General features: G+C 34.3%; 1 protein-coding gene and 1 long non-coding RNA gene across 19 annotated transcripts; one reads left to right on the top strand and one right to left on the bottom strand.

Moving 5' to 3' along the window:
* The first annotated feature begins 4,166 nt into the window (after positions 1 to 4,166).
* Positions 4,167 to 5,700, top strand: LOC127097799 (uncharacterized). Of its 2 annotated transcripts, none has more exons than XR_007793195.1 (3): positions 4,167 to 4,361; positions 4,437 to 4,519; positions 5,413 to 5,700. It is a non-coding gene; the product is annotated as an uncharacterized LOC127097799 (long non-coding RNA). The 2 variants fall into 2 exon arrangements; XR_007793196.1 differs by lacking the exon at positions 5,413 to 5,700 and adding an exon at positions 4,629 to 4,638.
* Positions 5,701 to 5,950: 250 nt separating this feature from the next.
* Positions 5,951 to 17,339, bottom strand: LOC127097798 (ribonuclease S-4). 17 transcript variants are annotated; one of them, XR_007793188.1, is made up of 8 exons: positions 17,106 to 17,339; positions 15,750 to 16,738; positions 14,653 to 15,101; positions 14,176 to 14,568; positions 14,036 to 14,082; positions 13,735 to 13,805; positions 6,862 to 7,156; positions 5,951 to 6,684 (listed from the first exon to the last, which is right to left on the bottom strand). XR_007793188.1 is itself a non-coding variant. In XM_051036285.1 (2 exons), exons 1-2 carry the CDS (start codon positions 7,120 to 7,122, stop codon positions 6,130 to 6,132), a joined length of 816 nt encoding a protein of 271 aa, XP_050892242.1. In that variant the 5' UTR covers positions 7,123 to 7,347; the 3' UTR covers positions 5,951 to 6,129. The 17 variants fall into 17 exon arrangements, 1 of the variants encoding a protein (XP_050892242.1); XR_007793187.1 differs by having other exon boundaries at positions 5,951 to 6,445; positions 6,557 to 6,684; positions 13,735 to 14,568; XR_007793183.1 differs by having other exon boundaries at positions 14,036 to 14,568.
* Between the last annotated feature and the right edge of the window lie 271 nt (positions 17,340 to 17,610).

Below are 17,610 nucleotides of genomic sequence, written 5' to 3'. Positions count from 1 at the left end.
ATATTGATCAGAAATCATTCCCCATAATTCATATGTTAAAGTTCTTCCAAGCATGAATGTTGATCCTACAACATTTTCAATCATCATCCTGAACCGAAACATCTTATAACAAAGACTTCATTTTAAGTTGGTCTTAAAACACATAAAGATGTAAGGACTCATTTTAATGCATTTGTGTCGTGAAGACACCATTTTTACTGCACTTGACCAATAAAACATACAACTAACATAAGGTATATGTGTTTAAAAAAAATATACACTTAAGAAACCAGTAAAGGATATACCGTTTAGAAACTGTTTTTGGTATGTATATAGAAATACATAGAACAGAAGTTAGAAAAAACAGAAGTTAGAAAGCCAAGAGAATCCATTCTAAAAGCGAAGCAAGTCGTTCATTAATGAAAAACAGCGGCTAATGTGCTCGGAAGACTTCAGTAAGATAAAAAAAATCAGAGCCACAGTACTACGGCTAACCAACGGCAAAGCAAGGAAATAAAAAAAAATGTTGACCGAACCATTTAAACATATCGATCAAGCTATGCCAAAATTCAGCGATACGCAACCGACGAACTCCGCACCTGAGGGACAAACTGAGAAACATAAACACTAACAAACACTTGTGTAGACAGAGACGCCAATGATTGAACACTTATTAGCATGAACATGACATCTAGAAAAGAATGCTTTCTTACGAATAAAAGAGTGAATCATGATCAAATATGTTCTTACTATAAGAAAACAAATCACCATGAATCAAGTTGTTATTTTAAAAAGGAAAAGGGAATTCTCTCTAAACCCATAAAATTTAAATCTAATGAAAGTAAAAGGACTTTCAACACAAACCATCAAGGACCCAAGTTATTATGGGTATCTAAAAAACTCCTAATCTCATATGTTGGTATGTCTTCCGACAATCAATAAAAAAAAGCCATGGTACTTGGATAATGACTGATCAAGACACATGATAAGAGATAAAGAATGATTCTTATCATTAAAATAAAAAGGATTTAGGATCAATAACATTTGAAAATAATGACAAGATCAAAATCAAAGGTATTGGAACCATTGGTAAGAATGGTTATGTTTTAATAGAAAATGTTTAATATATTGAAGGTTTAAAATATAACTTACTAAGAATCAATTAATTATGTGAAAATATTTATGAAGTTATCTTTAAACCTAACCTATGCATAGTTAAGAAACCATACTATGAAGAAATCCTCTTTTATGGATCTAGACAAAAACAAAAATTGGCCATGTAGCCTACTGCCTAGAATTCACCTTTTTTTTTAGATGAACAAGTGAGATATCGCGGATTCGAACCCGCTCTCATGCATCTCATGTCCCTACACAGCTACTAATTGAGTTGGCTTAATGGAACAAAAAAACTTTACACGTATTATACTTGGATGATCTACCATTAGATTCTTACTTTATAATCATAGATAAAGACAAATGGATATTGCATAGACGAGTTGGTCATATAAGTATTTCATATTTATCTAAATTAGATCTAGTTAGAGGACTTCCCAAAATTAACTTTAACAACGATAATATATGTGAAGCTTGCACATGGTAAAACAAGTCAAGAGTAGTTTCCACTCAAAAAATATTGTCTATACAAACAAACCTCTTGAACTTTTTAACATAGACCGTTTTGGTTCAGTAAAAACTAACAATCATATGGTGGGAAGAGATATGGGTTCATAATTGTAGATGATTTTTTCCAAATATACATAAGTATTATTTGAAACATAAAGATTATTCTTCTAAAGTTTTTAAAATATTTTGTAAAAATGTTTAAATTGAGAAAAGTTCAAATGTCATTGTTGTAAGCTCAAACATCATTATTGTAAGAAGCGATCATGGTGGAGAATTTGAAAATATTTCCTTTAAATTTTTTTACGAACATGATATTTTTCATAATTCCTCATGTCCTAAAACCCCCTAAACTTTAAGTTTCTCCTAATGGACTTAACTTAAAGCCTCGTCTGAGGGACTCGACTAAAATTTTCTCCTAAGGAACTCAACTTAAAGTATTTCCTAAGAGACTCTACTGAAAGTATCTTCTAAAGGACTTATCTTAAAGTCCCGATTGAAAGACTTGACTACTCAAGCCTCGCTTGAGTAGTTCAACTCAAGTCTCTCCTAAGGTCCTCAACTTAAAGTCTCGCATAAAGGACTCGATTGAAAGCATCACCTGAGGGGCTCTCATTTATTAATTTTTGCCTAAGGTACTTGACTACTCAAGTCTCGCCTTAGGGATTTGTCTTTACGAAGTCTCTCCTAAGGGACTCTAGTATCTAAATCTCGTCTAGAAATAAATCACCTTCTGCCTGGATTAAATCATTTTGTCTTTTATAAGACCTCATGCTTGAGGGAATGTGTATTGGGGAAAATTTACAGGGTCCTAATAAGTAAGGTCCATGATTTTAGGATACAAACCAATTTCCCTGGCATTGGGTGAACGCCTAACATATGGTGATAGTTTGTCCAAAATGGGGCATAAGGTCGCATGTAATTGGGCGGTAGGCCACTCAATTGGGCTTGGGCCTCCCGATATGGATTCAATTACCCATCCACCATAAGAAATGTAGGTGGTGACATGTCCAAGAGGTAATCGACTAGAGAGATCAGACAAGGAGGAAAACTTCCTTCTCCACGATTTAAAGGAGAACAAGTCTCATCTTCCTATGTTTTAGATGAAGGAGTTAGGGAAAATGTTTTTTGGTTCTCTATCCCATGCTCAAGGAGTCTTTATAAATATATGAGTCTTAGGGATGAAAGGGGGTCTCGAATTTTTACTTGGAGAAGCAATATACATAGTTTCTCATCTTTCTACACGAGCTAGCCCTAACCATTGTCAAAATACCCCAAACACCATAGACAGCCCTACAAACACAGTGTTATCCTCATTGTACTTTTGGAAAGTACAAAAATAAATAAAGTTAGAAGGTGGGGCTTTCTAGTTTGGACATTTTTTGGGGATTTCAATTAAAAGTATGTATGAATAAAAATTGATTGACCTACCAATTTTAGGGTTCAATCTCTAATTTCAATTTATTCCTGATTAACTATAGAGTAATTTAAGAAAATTCCAATCAACGTTATACAAATTATGAATTCCTATTATTGGATAAGGTATCATATTTGACATTGAGCTATAGTTGAACAATCAAGCGTCACAAAACTATAACTTATCGATTATGCCCTAAGGAACCAAACTTTGTCAAACTAAATCCTATAAATTCTATCGATATTATAATTAAGCATTATAATACAAATAAAATCATATAGGAAAGGAATAATAGTTATGAAATTAAAAATATATATATAAACCTCAAGTCTTAACAAATTCACAAAACAACAAATTGATGCTCAATTTAGTCGAACATGAAAAAAAGCTAAAACGGGTTTGTTTTAAGTATTTCGATTTCTAGGTTTATTATTTTGTGTTAGTGTTTATACTTTCAAAATAATTTAAAGTAATACAATAGTTTTGGCTCTGAGAGTATCCTACCTAATAACATAAAATGGCTCAAAATAAAATTTTAGCAAGAATTCAAATCTGGTATAAAAACTAAATATTTTGTTGTCATTCTAAATATTTCGTTTAAGATTAACCTATTATTTTGATAGATCTTGACGAGACACTTGATCTTTCTCATCTTTATATAATTTTAGGGTTACTTTCATCTAAAACATTTAAAATGGTGTAAAGTTGTAAAATTTATTATGCAATCGAAATATAGTTTTAGAGGCATACCATTTGCAATTTCAAAAACCTTATACCTTACCTAATAAGAGAAGGACTACATAATAGTTTTAAAAATACACAAACAATTCTTTAATAGGTAGAAATAATGGTCCATGGTTGAACATATATATCTCTCGATCATTTCACCTTAACCTTCACTTTCCCATCTTGAATTCTTTCAACTCAACTACCAACTACACTATAACATCAACAACTAAAAAACAAAACTAAATATATTTTCTAGTCATACAAAATACAATTAATTGTAGTGTAAAAAAATAAAACCCTGAATTAAAAATATAAAAAAAAAGAGATAGAAATAAATATTTAAACCTACTTTTTCACTCTGCTCCACTATTATAAATAAAATGAATGAATGCCTTTTTTATTGGATGACTTAGTCATATTATTTATATAAGTATGTCCCTTCCATCACTCTTGGAACTGTAAGCGTATGTAGTGCAGTGTTCATCTCTCATCTTTTTTCTGAGTCAAAGTTTTCATGGCAAAGAGATCTCATACTTCTTCTTCTACTACTACCACCATGGTGAAACCCAAGTAACTCACCTCCACAAAGAAGCTCCATTTATAGAGGTGTCACAAGGTTATATATATATCCATTCAAATTTTGATTTTATTTATATTTTTGTGTTCTCTAAAATGGGTTTTATTGTTTTAGACATCGTTGGACAGGTCGATATGAAGCTCATTTGTGGGATAAGAATTGTTGGAATCAATCACAAAGCAAGAAAGGAAGACAAGGTTATTCAATTCTTAGTAAATAAATTTTCATATTTTTGATCTCATTCAGTTATTTGATTTCATGTCATTTTTTGTTTTTAATATTGGCAATGGAAATCAATGGATGCAGTATATCTAGGTATGATTAATTTGATTTTGAATTATTAAAATTTGTAAGGGTTGAGTTATTAAAATTTAAATTTTGGATATTAAATTGTGAATAAGATTTTCTTAACTTATAAACATGTGATCTCTCTATTTAATTATAAATATATTTTTTTCAATATTGTTATGTCTCAATTATATTTTCTTAAAATATTAATACAATGGTTATTAGTAATTTTTTACTAATAAAAAATATTTTATTTGTTATATTTCTATCTATCTAACTACTATCAATATAATAATATATTGTTAAAATTGACACAAATTATTATTATTCAAAAATTTTGCAAAATTTGAGATTTTTTGTCAAAATAATATAGTGATTATAATTAAATTTTTTAAAAATAAATAAGTAAAATATCATGTGTTTGTGTTTGAATCTGAATGATGTATCGTGTCTCTACACATTTGACATCTAGTAAAATCTTAGGGAGAATGAACAAAGTGATAACTATACAAAAACAAATGCATTAAAATTAATGTTGAATTTTATCATTTCTCTATGCAAGTTAGTGGATACAATAAACATTATATATATTATTTTCAAAATCACATGTTCACACCATCTTGACACCAAAAACCTGGATTTGACAACAACAAAAATCCGAGTAAGCAACATCTTCACACCAAAAAGATTCAGAAACTTAAAAAAATGAACATAAACACAAAGCATTCAGTGAGAGAAAACTTCTGAATACGCACACTTGTTCAAATGTTAACCCATTTTCACTTTCTGCTGCTGATGCTAGTTCTGCTAGGTGGATACACATAAAGGAAGGAAGAAGAAGAAAAACGAAGAAAGAGAGGAAAGAGAGAGAGGGGAATGGAATAATCTGAAGCATGTCAAATGAGAAATGAGAGACGTAAGGTAATCCGGGTAAATGAAAGAACCACTAGATAATAGTGCAGTTTGAAATGAATCAAGAGAAAGCTGCTAGGGTTGTTTTCATTGGTCAAAAAAAATTTATTTAGTAAATTACAATTATTATTTTCTATTGATTTTTTATCATACAACGATTAAAAATTAGCCAATTATTTTTAACTAATATTAATTTTATTGTCTTTTTACAATCTTAATGTCTATTTTTATTAACTTAAGTCTACAAGCAATCCCTCTTTTTTAATAATCAAAATTAGGGTTACTCTTTTTTAACAATCAAAATTAAGTCAAAATTAGGGTTAACTGTATAATTTATTTATTTATACTAAATTGCCAAAACTTCTTCCTGTTTCTTCATTACATATTACATTTTTTTCATAATATAAATTTTTAAAAATAGTAGGACATGATAAACATACTTGAAACCTTCATTTCTATGTTGATCACAAGCTGCCATATACATTCTAAAAAATAAATTGCAAAGAATTAATATTTCTAATACATACAATCAAATGACACTGAAAAGACATGCAGTAGAATCAAAAGAAAGCCTTGGAGATATGTTTATCCATCCAACTTTGCTTATTTACATCAAAAAAACACCATATTTATTATTCCCATAATCTCCAAATCTATCATGAACTTGGGAAATATTGCTGATTTTTGGTTCGGTTCTAGTACTACATTCACAAATGGGTTGCTTCTTCTTTTTTGCAGAATATTTTAGCCATTTAAATGACCATCCACAACTCCCAATACCTGGACAATTTATATAATCGGTACCTGAGTGATCCAAACAAACTTTTATCTCCAGCAACTCTATGGTCCCTTCAATGCAATCTATCTCCACTTCCAAAAGAACATTGTGATATACGTTTATGGCGAACAACACATCCTCTCTTCTGTAAATAGTTGATGGGGTTTGTTCAGCATCAACTGGAACAATTCCGGCCTGTACAAGTAAACCAAAAAGATTGAATCGTGCCCATATATTATGGGCGAGCCAAAAATACCTAGGTTGATTGAACATAGGATAAGAACAAGTCCCATGGCTTATCCACTGTGAACTCCAAAACAACTCATCACTTCCCAAATAATTAGGCCAGGAGTTGTGTAGTGTGTTCGTTAAATTCATGGAAATCTACAAAAACAAAGATTCAAATATCTACATTAAGATGTTGTAACATATAGTCATAAAAAAACATAAATCCAGCATGCTGAATTCTGGAACATTGATTATGAGATGAAATACAGTATATACAGCATAAAGAAATTGAATAAATACAATCTTGCCAAATCATTAAAACATTAAATCAACCTGGTTGCCGGAGTGGAAAAATCTCCCCCTAGATGATGTAGTGCACCTTCTTGGCTGAGGATTTGTTTCGTTCGTCGGCCACAGCCCGTGTATGGTCAGCCTGTCTTCCAAGAAAGAAATCTGAGGGCGATAGTGTTTCTTTAAGACGGCTGGCCCCCACTGTTGAACATGGGAGAAGTATTGATATGTTCCGAAACACCCCATGAACAGCATCATGAAGAGAATTACCAGAGCATTGAACGTGGTGCTTGATAAAGCCATTTGAAAAGACTTTCAATGTGAAGAGTAGATAGGACTTCGGTAATGTTGACAAAATGAAGTAAGTTATTTAAGACTAACTGAAGGCAGTTATTTAAAACTAACTGAAGGCAGTTATTTAAAACTAACTGAAGGCAGTTATTTAAAACTAATTCTGTTAATTCTGTTAGTTAGTTAGTTAGATAGTTAGAAGTAGTTAGTTAGAAAGAAAGTTATATAAATATAAATATATATATAAATATATAAATATATATAAATATAAATATATATATAAATATATAAATATATATAAATATAAATATATAAATATATATAAATATATATATAAATATATATATATATATATATATATATATATATATATATATATATATATATATATAATATATATATATAGTAACTTTAGCGTGACCGGAACCTCTGAGGATAGAAAGCCCGCTGCTTACCATATTATGCTAGCAACTTCACACCGACATAGAGCAAAGATAAGGCGGAATGGAGACCATAGGTCTCCGCGCCAGCTCAAAAAGAAAGGTTCTTACTCCGAGAAGACTTACCAAAAAGAGCCAAAGACCTTCACCTACTTTGGAAGAATCCAATGAAAGTTGGCCCAATTGCTTGAACATAGAACCTTTGTATCCGAGAGTAGACCTGTCATTCAAGAGCAAATTACTTGACTATCAGCCCAAGGATCAGGGCAACCTCTTGGTTGGATATCTCGCTTCTTGGCCGCTCTTTACACTGTCCCACCATTTGGTGGTGTGCGGAGAAGATATATCCGTGGAAGCGCTTTGATAAGTATGCTATCCTTGGCGACGATATTTGTATCGCCGACTCAAAGGTCGCAGAAGTCTACCTATCTATCTATATATATCCCTACTAACAGAATCATGTTTTTTTATTAACATAACCTATAATAAAAGTCAAATATATTTTCTATTTTCAGTCAAATCTACTAACAGAATCATGTTTTTTTATTAACATAACCTATAATAAAAGTCAAATATATTTTCTATTTTCAGTCAAATCTACTAACAGAATCATGTTTTTTTATTAACATAACCTATAATAAAAGTCAAATATATTTTCTATTTTCAGTCAAATCTACCAACTCATTTACCACCAAAACACATCAAAATTTGTCTATTAACCGTGAAAGATGAATGACGCTACATATTACCTTTAAAAACACCCTCTTCAGCCTTGATACAAAAAATTTCGATAATTTGGTACATACTACCTATGAAGATTGGTTGGTATTCAAACAAAAATTATGAACTTGTATTTTTTGAAATTAGAGCTAAAAACAATGAAGCACGGACATGATACGGATATATACGGATATCGGATAGATACATATCGGATACGCATAAACTAGTCACTGAAAATTCTAGAATACAATTCGTATCAGATACATATGTAAAAAACTAAACCCTCCAAGACCTTATAGTCATGTTTTTCCACTACAACTTCGGTAACCACATATTGAAGGTGTGTGTGTGGACCAGTCTCAATAACATGCCTATCCTTGCGCTCAACTGAGCCATTATGATGGTGTGTGTGTGGACAAGCAAGTCTGTGTGCAATTCCTTTGGAATTAAATACAGAAGTTAGAGCTGTAAATTCACCCCCTCCATCATTTTGAGCTGATTTCACTTTTATATTAAACTCAACTTCTACTGCAGTGAGAAAGTGTGTGAAAGTGAGTACGACATATAATATCAATTTAAAGAGAAATACCCAAGTAAACTTGGTGCATGCATCAACACAAGTTAACAAGTATTTAAATCCAGCAATAGAAAGCATTGGGGGCAGGTCCCCAAACATCAGCAAATAACAATTCAAAAGGGTATGAGTAGACAGCAGTGGAGGCACTACTAGGTAACCTATGCACTTTACACAAACAACATGGGCTACAAAAACCCAATGGAGACTTGTGAGGCACATTAACATTGTGCAACTGTAAAATATGCTTTGAGAACCTCATGACGAGGATGCCTGTGCCACATAGTATATAATGAGGGTCCTAGGCCATCCTTGTTCACTGTCCCTTGAAGCACTACCTCAGAAGAAGCCTGAGATTTAACCAGACACTAATCAGCATGAAGCTCAAAGTACACTGCATTGTCTCGAGCAAACTTCCTGAGATCAAATTCTTAGTAATATAGGGCCCTAACAGTAAATTTTAAGAGCTAGTGTAGTGTGTGATTTGTAGGGAGAGATAAACTGTGTAAATCCAATAGAAAAAATTCGCAAACCTTGCCCATTGCCAAGGAAGACTTGATCTGTTCCAGGAAGAGAAATACTGAGACAAATAGTCAAGTATTGTTGGTTACATGGTGAGTGGCACCTGAATCTGGATACCAACTCTGACTTGTCCCTGTAAGGAAGGCTTGAGGTTGAACTCCTGATCTAGGAGGAAAACCAGATGGAGGACCACGTGTACCTGATGACAGCCACTGATTGTAGTTCACCACAGGCAGAGGTGATGATTGAGACCAATGGTTCAAGTTAGGTGAAGGTACACCTGCTGACGCCATACATGAAAGTTCTTTTCAACCTACTTTTGCGTGATTTTGAGCGAAAAGTGTAATCAGAGTGAATCATCCGGCTTTAACTCTGGCACCGGAGCAGGGGAAACATGTGCGAAGGAAGGAGGCGAGACTGGTGGAGTAATATCTGCCATGGATCGATTCAGCAATCTGATACCATATTATAGACTGTAGAATAGAGGTTTTCATTTCTGTTATAACAGAATTTCATTGATATTGAAAGTTAGTTGCAAACTGACCCTTGTTGCCTTATATAAAGCAACATAGGGAAACCTGCTATTCCTGTACATACAGTTGTCAATCTTAGTAATTACAGTAGATATGAAATAGTTACCTATTCTAACTTTACATTCAATACTACTTGTCCCCATAAACAAGGCTTGAGGTTGAACTCCTGATATAGGAGGAAAACCAGGTGGAGGACCACATGTAGCTGATGACAGCCACCGACTGTAGTTCACAGGCTGAGGTGATGATTGAGACCATTAGTTCTAGTAAGGTTAAGGTGCACGCTGCCAATGATTTGGAGAGGGATATTGCCATTGATTCTGAAAAGGCATAATAGATGAATGCCTATGATAGCACATTCTAGCTTCATTTCCCAGGCTTAGAGCATATTTGACACTGAACTCTAGAACGACCTCCAAACCTGCCTCCTCTGCCACGACCAAAGCTTCTACCTCCTCTAAATGCACGGTTTCCACTTAATTAAGAGGTAGAATCAACAGACGACATAGACTGGTCTACAGGAACAGGCTGTATTGGCGAGTTCTGCACAGGATTTGAGGCATGAGCTACATTGATGGAAAGAGGTTCATTGAGATCCAATTTCACACGATCCAATTTCGCCTCGTGAAATAGCAACGTTGACTCTGCTTCAATAATAGGGCACAGGGATAGGCAATACTAAATAATCCTGAGGTTGAAGATAAGGAGTTTGCAACAAAAGTACTGGGAGAATTTGTGATGGATGGAGCAAATGCTGATGAAGTGAGAGGTCTTGACCACACATTAGGAGAGGCTTGGGAAGGAGCACCATGCCACTGATGCTGCATGTAACTGCTTCCACTAGCCACAGGTTAAAAGTGATAGTTAAACTTATGCCAACAGTTAAGAGCAGAATGACCAGTCTTATAACACACTTGGCATTGAATATTGGAGGTTGAGGACCTGCCACCACGACCTCTACCAAATCTACCACCACGAAAATGTTGATAGTGATAGTAAACTTATAACAGCAAGATCAGTGAGATCATGAGCGTTGATATACGGTTCCACCTGCTGACGCCATAGATGAAAGTTGTTTTCATCCAACTTTTGCGCGATCATGAGCTTAAAGTGTAATCGGCGTGAATCATACGGGTTTAACTCTGGCACAGGAGCAGGGGAAACACGAGCGGAGGAAGGAGGCGAGACCAGTGGAGTAATACCTGCCATGGATCAACTCAGCAATCTGATACCATATTAGATTGTAGAGTAGAGGTTTTCATTTCTGTTATAACAGAATTTCATTGATATTGAAAGTTAGTTGTAAACTGACGCTTGTTGCCTTATATAATATAAAGCAACCAATGGAAGCCTGCTATATAGCAGGTAAGAGGTGAGAGCTTTCCTATCCTGACAATTGTCAGTCTTATTAATTACAGTAGATATGAAATAGTTATCTATTCTAACTTTACATTCAATACTACTTGTCCCCGTAAAGAAGGCTTGAGGTTGAACTCCTGATCTATGAGGAGAACTAGGTGGAGGACCACGTGTAGCTGATGACAGCCACTGACTGTAGTTCACCACAGGCTGAGGCGGTGATTTTAAGGTGCACGCTGCCAATGACTTGGAGATGAATATTGCCACTGACTCTGAAAAGGCATCATAGATGAATGCCTATGATAGCACACACTAGCTTCACGCCCAAGCTTAGAGCACATTTGACACTGAACTCTAGAACTACCTCCAAACCAGCCTTCTCTGCCACGACCAAAGCTTCTACCTACTCTAAATGCACGATTTCCACTCAATTTAGTGGTAGAATCAATCGACTGACATGGACTGGTCTACAAGAGCGGGCTGTATTGGCAAATTCTGCACAGGATTTGAGGTGTGAGCTACATTGATGGAAAAAAGGTTCATTCATAACCGATTTCTTCGCACAATCCAATTTTGCCTTGTGAGATAGCAACATTGACTGCTTCAATAATAAGGCACAAGATGGGTGATCCTGAATAATCGAACCTATGGCACCAAATTCATCTGGTAATCCATCTAGAATCTGTTCCAACCGATCACAATGTGAAATTGAATCTTCGATCGATTCAAGAACGTCAACAATTCATTGAATTCACACAAGATACTCAGTGATAGATTGATCACATTTTGCGGTCGACTTCAATTCAGATCACAACTGTATCGATTTTGCATCTGTGAGCAAAAATATGCTTATGAATTTCATCCCATACCCGATGCAAATGAACGCATCTGATGACGCGAGGAAGAACCGCATCAGAGAGTCGTGAGAAGCCAGGTAAAGATCGTTAGGGTATGGAAAAAGCTCGTAGGATCGTATAACTCGGATCGTTAGATCCCAACAAATAGACAAAATTAAAGAAAGCGTAAATCATAGGATCTTAATTCGGATCGTAACATAAAATTCTCATTAACTTAATCATAATAGCAAATATTCAATTAAAAAAAACATAATTTCCTCAATCATAATATTCATAACAGCAACTCAAAATATAATTGTTTCAAACACATTCCAAACTACATCATCTTAACTCAAATATCATCTAAAATATATCACTTAACTAATCTTTCAAGGCATTCTGATCATCAAGGCGAGAATCTTCTTCTCCATCAAACTCATCATCAAGGTTATGAATCTCCAATTCATTTATAGTAGTGGCAAATTCAATTTCATTCCCTCCTTCAATAGTGGCAACATTAATTCCATTCCCTCCTTCAGCTGTGGCAGCTTCAAAATCCTCATTTTCTATAGTAAAATGTAAAATTTCGTTTTCAAAATCTTCATCATAGTTGACAATCCATTCATTATCAGACTCAATGTCATCAAGCTTATACTCTTATGTTTTTCTGTTTTTCTGTTTTTCTTCTTCTCGGCCAATTTTGAATTGGTCATAACAAAAACTACATCATTCATCGTCTTTTGCTTAAGACGATTTCTCCTCTTTGTGTGAACTTAATAGATTAAAACTTAATCAATATATATCAAGTGGTAGAGTATTTTCAAAACGGAAATTTTAATATAAAATTTAACATTTCGAAAGCACTCTAATCTCTCTCACATCCGGATGAACTACAAGTTAAGCTTCTATGACCAATAAAATTGAAAAAAAACATCAAGCGAATCTCTCTATCTAAGATGACTTTGGTAATGAAATCAGACAAAGCTTCTATGACCACTAAAATTGAAGAAAAAAAAACATCAAGCGAATCTCTCTATCTAAGATACCGCTTAATTAAAATATCGTCTCTAGGTTGTTAATCTCAGATAACAAGATGACCGCTATTTTGAAGACTAAAACCAAGGCATATACGCAAACACATAAACAAAATGACTAAATCACAAAAAATAGTTTTTTTCTCATGTCTTGATAGGAGTTATAGGAGTACCACTGACAACCTATGTCAATATTGTCACCAATATATTTAATAAATTGTTGGAAGCATGTGTTACACTTTAAAATTCGACGATGCCATGGTTGCTATTAAAAGAGAAACAGAGCAACACAGCAAAATAGAGGAGAGTGCAAGGGAGAAAGGTATAATGAATGGATGAGAAAGTGAAAAAATAGAGCAACCCAGCAAAACAGCGGGGAGCGGGGAAGGGGGGAGAAGGCAGGGGAGAAAGGTAAAGAATAGTTATGATGGGATGAGAAAGTGAAAAAAATAGATGAACATGGCATAGGTAAGTGAAACTTTATCGGATCTGTGATGATTGCATCACTACAGACAAATTTATTTTCAAAGACAGAATTAGAACAATAATGTTAGGTATTGGTAGCATGAAACATTTAACACACTTTAAGGGGCAGTATCAACATACCTTTTGTTGTATCCACAAAAAAATAAAAAAATCCAACTCATCAATTGAGAACTTCAAATCTTCGTCATCATCTGAGTCATCATATCATCATCATCATTGGTCCGGAATGCAAAATGAAAATAAGAATTTAAGATAAAAAAAAAGTCATTAAATGAAAACAAATAATAAATTACAAAAGGATATAATGTTCAAATAAAAATGCACAATTTATATTTTGTTTTCCGATAGAGAATAACAAGAAGTTCCATTCCTAAAAAGTCTAACAAATGTTCTTTGGGTCTTCAGAATTATATCCACAGACCTGATCAGCCAACCTTCTAAAATTACTACTAGCAGCTTCATCCCCATCTACAGTATCAGCTCCCATTTCAAATAGAAAAACAGGTTATAAATAACAAATGCAACTGCGGCCATTGGATGGTGTGAGGGAAAAAAACTTACATATACGAAGGACCAGAATATCATACGGATAAGCTTGATGAGATCTGCAACTTCAATGGGTGGATTAGCAATCTGGACAAGGCTGTTGAATATATTGCCAAGATAAGGAAATGTCTAGTCGATAATGTGATAAGCCGGGAGTCCTCTCATCATTTGATTTGAACCTGGGAAAATAAAGAGACATGCAGACATGGCAAAAATTAAATCAGATAAAATAAATCAGTGAGAAGTGCAACACAAACAGAGGCGCTGTTTAATAGAAAGAATGCGGAACGAATAAGACAGAGTAAACTTGTTGATCCTGTAAATTATGCTTGATCCAATCAAGAAGATTGGGACATTGTTCGGGATAGTCAGGATGAAGAATTGTTGAGGCACTCACCGAGTTGAACCCTATCATTGATACAAACACATAGTGTGTAATTAGAAATGGAAAAGAGGAGAACAAAATAGAGAGTTGTGTTGAATTGGTGGTACCTCAAAAGGTAAGGAAATCCAGAGTCACGAGAGATATTCTCCACACGCATGATCCATCAGGTTATAACATACATTGGTGAATCAGATCATCACCTATCTTACACCAACAAGGAGTCGCTTTTGTTACGCAGTTCGAAAGCTTGAGCCTTCCTACATATGCAACCCCCACCGGTTTAGTTTAAAAGAGTCCTCTATCCGAACTCACTCTAGACCTCTGTCTGTCAAAGTTGAGGTAGACATAGGAGAATCTGATTCCTGACGAGGTCTTCAGCCAACTCTCTTAAAACCCTAGTACTAAATGTTTGAGTGTGTAATAGGGGTTTAGAGGTTCAACCCCTCCTCTGTCTCCTGTGTCTCAGCTCTGTTGGTTGCTTCACAGTTCACACGTTCACGAGACATCATCGTGAGGAACCATTTTTTTACCCCTCCGTCCAAAATCACATGCTCCACTTGAAAATCCAATAAGCAGAAGGTGCAAAATAAACCAGCGTCAGTAATCAGCATCATATTATTTTGACTGGACACAAATTGAAGCATACTATTATATTATAAAGCAACAAGGATAAGAATGTACAACAACACACTCATAATAAATTACCAAAAACATGGGCGCATGATTTTTGACACTCTACATTCAAATCTAGAGCTCTCCATCTAATATACAACCATTGGTTTATTTTTAAGGGAAAACCGCTCGTCCACATGTATACTAATGCTAAATGAGTGATACCTTAATTCATAGTAACAGAAATGAGATGTGATTTCATCTCATTGAAAATAGAATTGGATTTTTCTGTTTTGTGAACAGAGTGAGCTGTTATAAAAGCTATTGTCACAAGCTGCCACGTGGCAGAACATTCTAGAAAGGAAGTTTAAAAAAATACGAAGTAGAACTATTCTAATACATACAATAAAATAGAATCACCTTTGCTTCATTAAATGAGCAAAAACAAGCAGTCACAAATGAAAATGCAGTTGCTAGTGGCATTTGGTAATGTAAATGCAATCAAAACCAAATCACTAGAAGCAGTAGTTAATACCTACATATTAGCCGACGGTATTGGAAATATTTATCACAAGGGAGCATAGAAAGTTACCTTAAGAATTCGGAGAATGCGAGAAACATTCTGTTTCATGAGCCGCTGTTTCATTTCCTTGCAGTACATCAAACCAACGGCTTCAACATATATTTCAACATCCTCACAATCTCCAATTTGTAAACAAGACCAATCCGATTGTTTGGAAATCTTTTCAGAAAAGAAACTACTCTTCTCTATCAGAACATCCCTATGCACACTCAACTTAACAGAAAAACCTTGTTTCCCTAATAAAACCACCTTCATATCACAAGTTCCCGGCTCACCAAACTCAATAGCTACCTTTCTTAGCATGGTTTCGATTTTTGGTCTAGAAGATAATCTCTCCGCAGCCAAAGAAGTACCAGCGGATGACCTTTCCGAACCAACACCACAATTTTGATCATCTGAAATCACCAATCTAGACGATGCAGGTGCCGGTGCAGGTGTAGAACCTCTTCTCTCCGTCACTTGCACTGCCACCGGCTTTTTCTGAACACTGGCTTTCGGTTGTGGTTGCGGTGTCGAAGAAGAAGGTTTGGTCTTATTCAAAGGATTTTGAGGCTTATGACTTTTCTGAAACACAACAGGTGAGGGACAACACCAAAACCCTTCAGGGGTAACAGCTATTGGAACATTCTTAATCTTTGTTTGTCCCTGATCTACCCTATTAAGCCTAACATCTCCCATGTTTATGCAAAAAGGTACAAATTTTTAACAGACGAGGAACTAATTTAGAACAAGATACTAAGATTGCATCAGTGAGAAAAAAGTTGGTGTTGAAAAACCAGAAATAACCAAACAAGTTCAAGTTTCTATGTAACAAACATTAATTGAACTAACTAAATAGTCAAGTCAAAAGGGTAAGAGAATATTTCGCCAATTTTTGTTCCACTATTTCAGGAAGTTGAATTCTTCTCTGGAACACAGTGATTTTCATTTTTCCCTCATAAAAATCAACACTTTCTCAATCTCTGAAGCTGAATCTGCTTTTCCCCCAAATTGAATCACTGTAGTAGTTTCATAAAAAGTCCATGAAAACATTAGCAACATTAATTTTCATTTAATTTTCTCAAATCTAAATCAGAATACCAGAAAAATAAACAGAAATTAAACACAACCCTTTTGTTAACTATCATAGATTACAAAAATCACATGTCACTTCTTGTTATTTATATCCCTCCAATGATTACATTGCTATGCTATGTCAAAATTACTACCACTTAGTTTGAAGGTTTGACCACATGAAGCAACCGAGGTAGAAGTTGGTGCAGAGGAAGATATTGTTATATTTTCGGGGAATAAAACAGAAAAAGAACTCAAAGAAATGAAAGAACAGAAAATAAATTCGAAAGAATAACACATATAAGAACTTACCTGAAGAAGAACAGAGGAGGAGGAGGAGGAGCGCCGGTTGCCGGAGAAGGGGTGCCGGTTGCCGGCGAAGGGGGTGCCAGTTGCCGGAGAGAGACGAATGTAACGTTAGGGTTTGTTTGAATTGAGGCAGTGAAGAAGTGAAGAAGAAAAGAACGTTAGGGCAAAACAGAAAGTCTAGAACTTAAACGTAAACACGAGAGGAGACAAAAAGAGTTTTAACAATTGAAAAAATAAGGGCGAAATACTAATCTATACTGATATATAAAGAGAAAATATTATTTTGGTTTAGCTTTTTTTTCTTGCAAATATATTCTTTTCAATTTTATTTTAAATCTTAATTTTTCTTTTTCCACAAACGTTGTGATTACATAATGATTTATTATTTTTCATATTATTATTTTTAAGTATTTTATAAATAATTAAAAATTAAATTAAAATTAAATAAAAATATAATATGATTTATATTTTACGTGTTCGTCTAGACGCTAATTTCGATAAAAAAAAT

This window comes from Lathyrus oleraceus, chromosome 6 (genome assembly GCF_024323335.1).
Source record: "Lathyrus oleraceus cultivar Zhongwan6 chromosome 6, CAAS_Psat_ZW6_1.0, whole genome shotgun sequence".
NCBI classification, from domain to species: Eukaryota; Viridiplantae; Streptophyta; class Magnoliopsida; order Fabales; family Fabaceae; genus Lathyrus; species Lathyrus oleraceus.
This window is presented reverse-complemented; position numbering and strand designations above follow the sequence as displayed.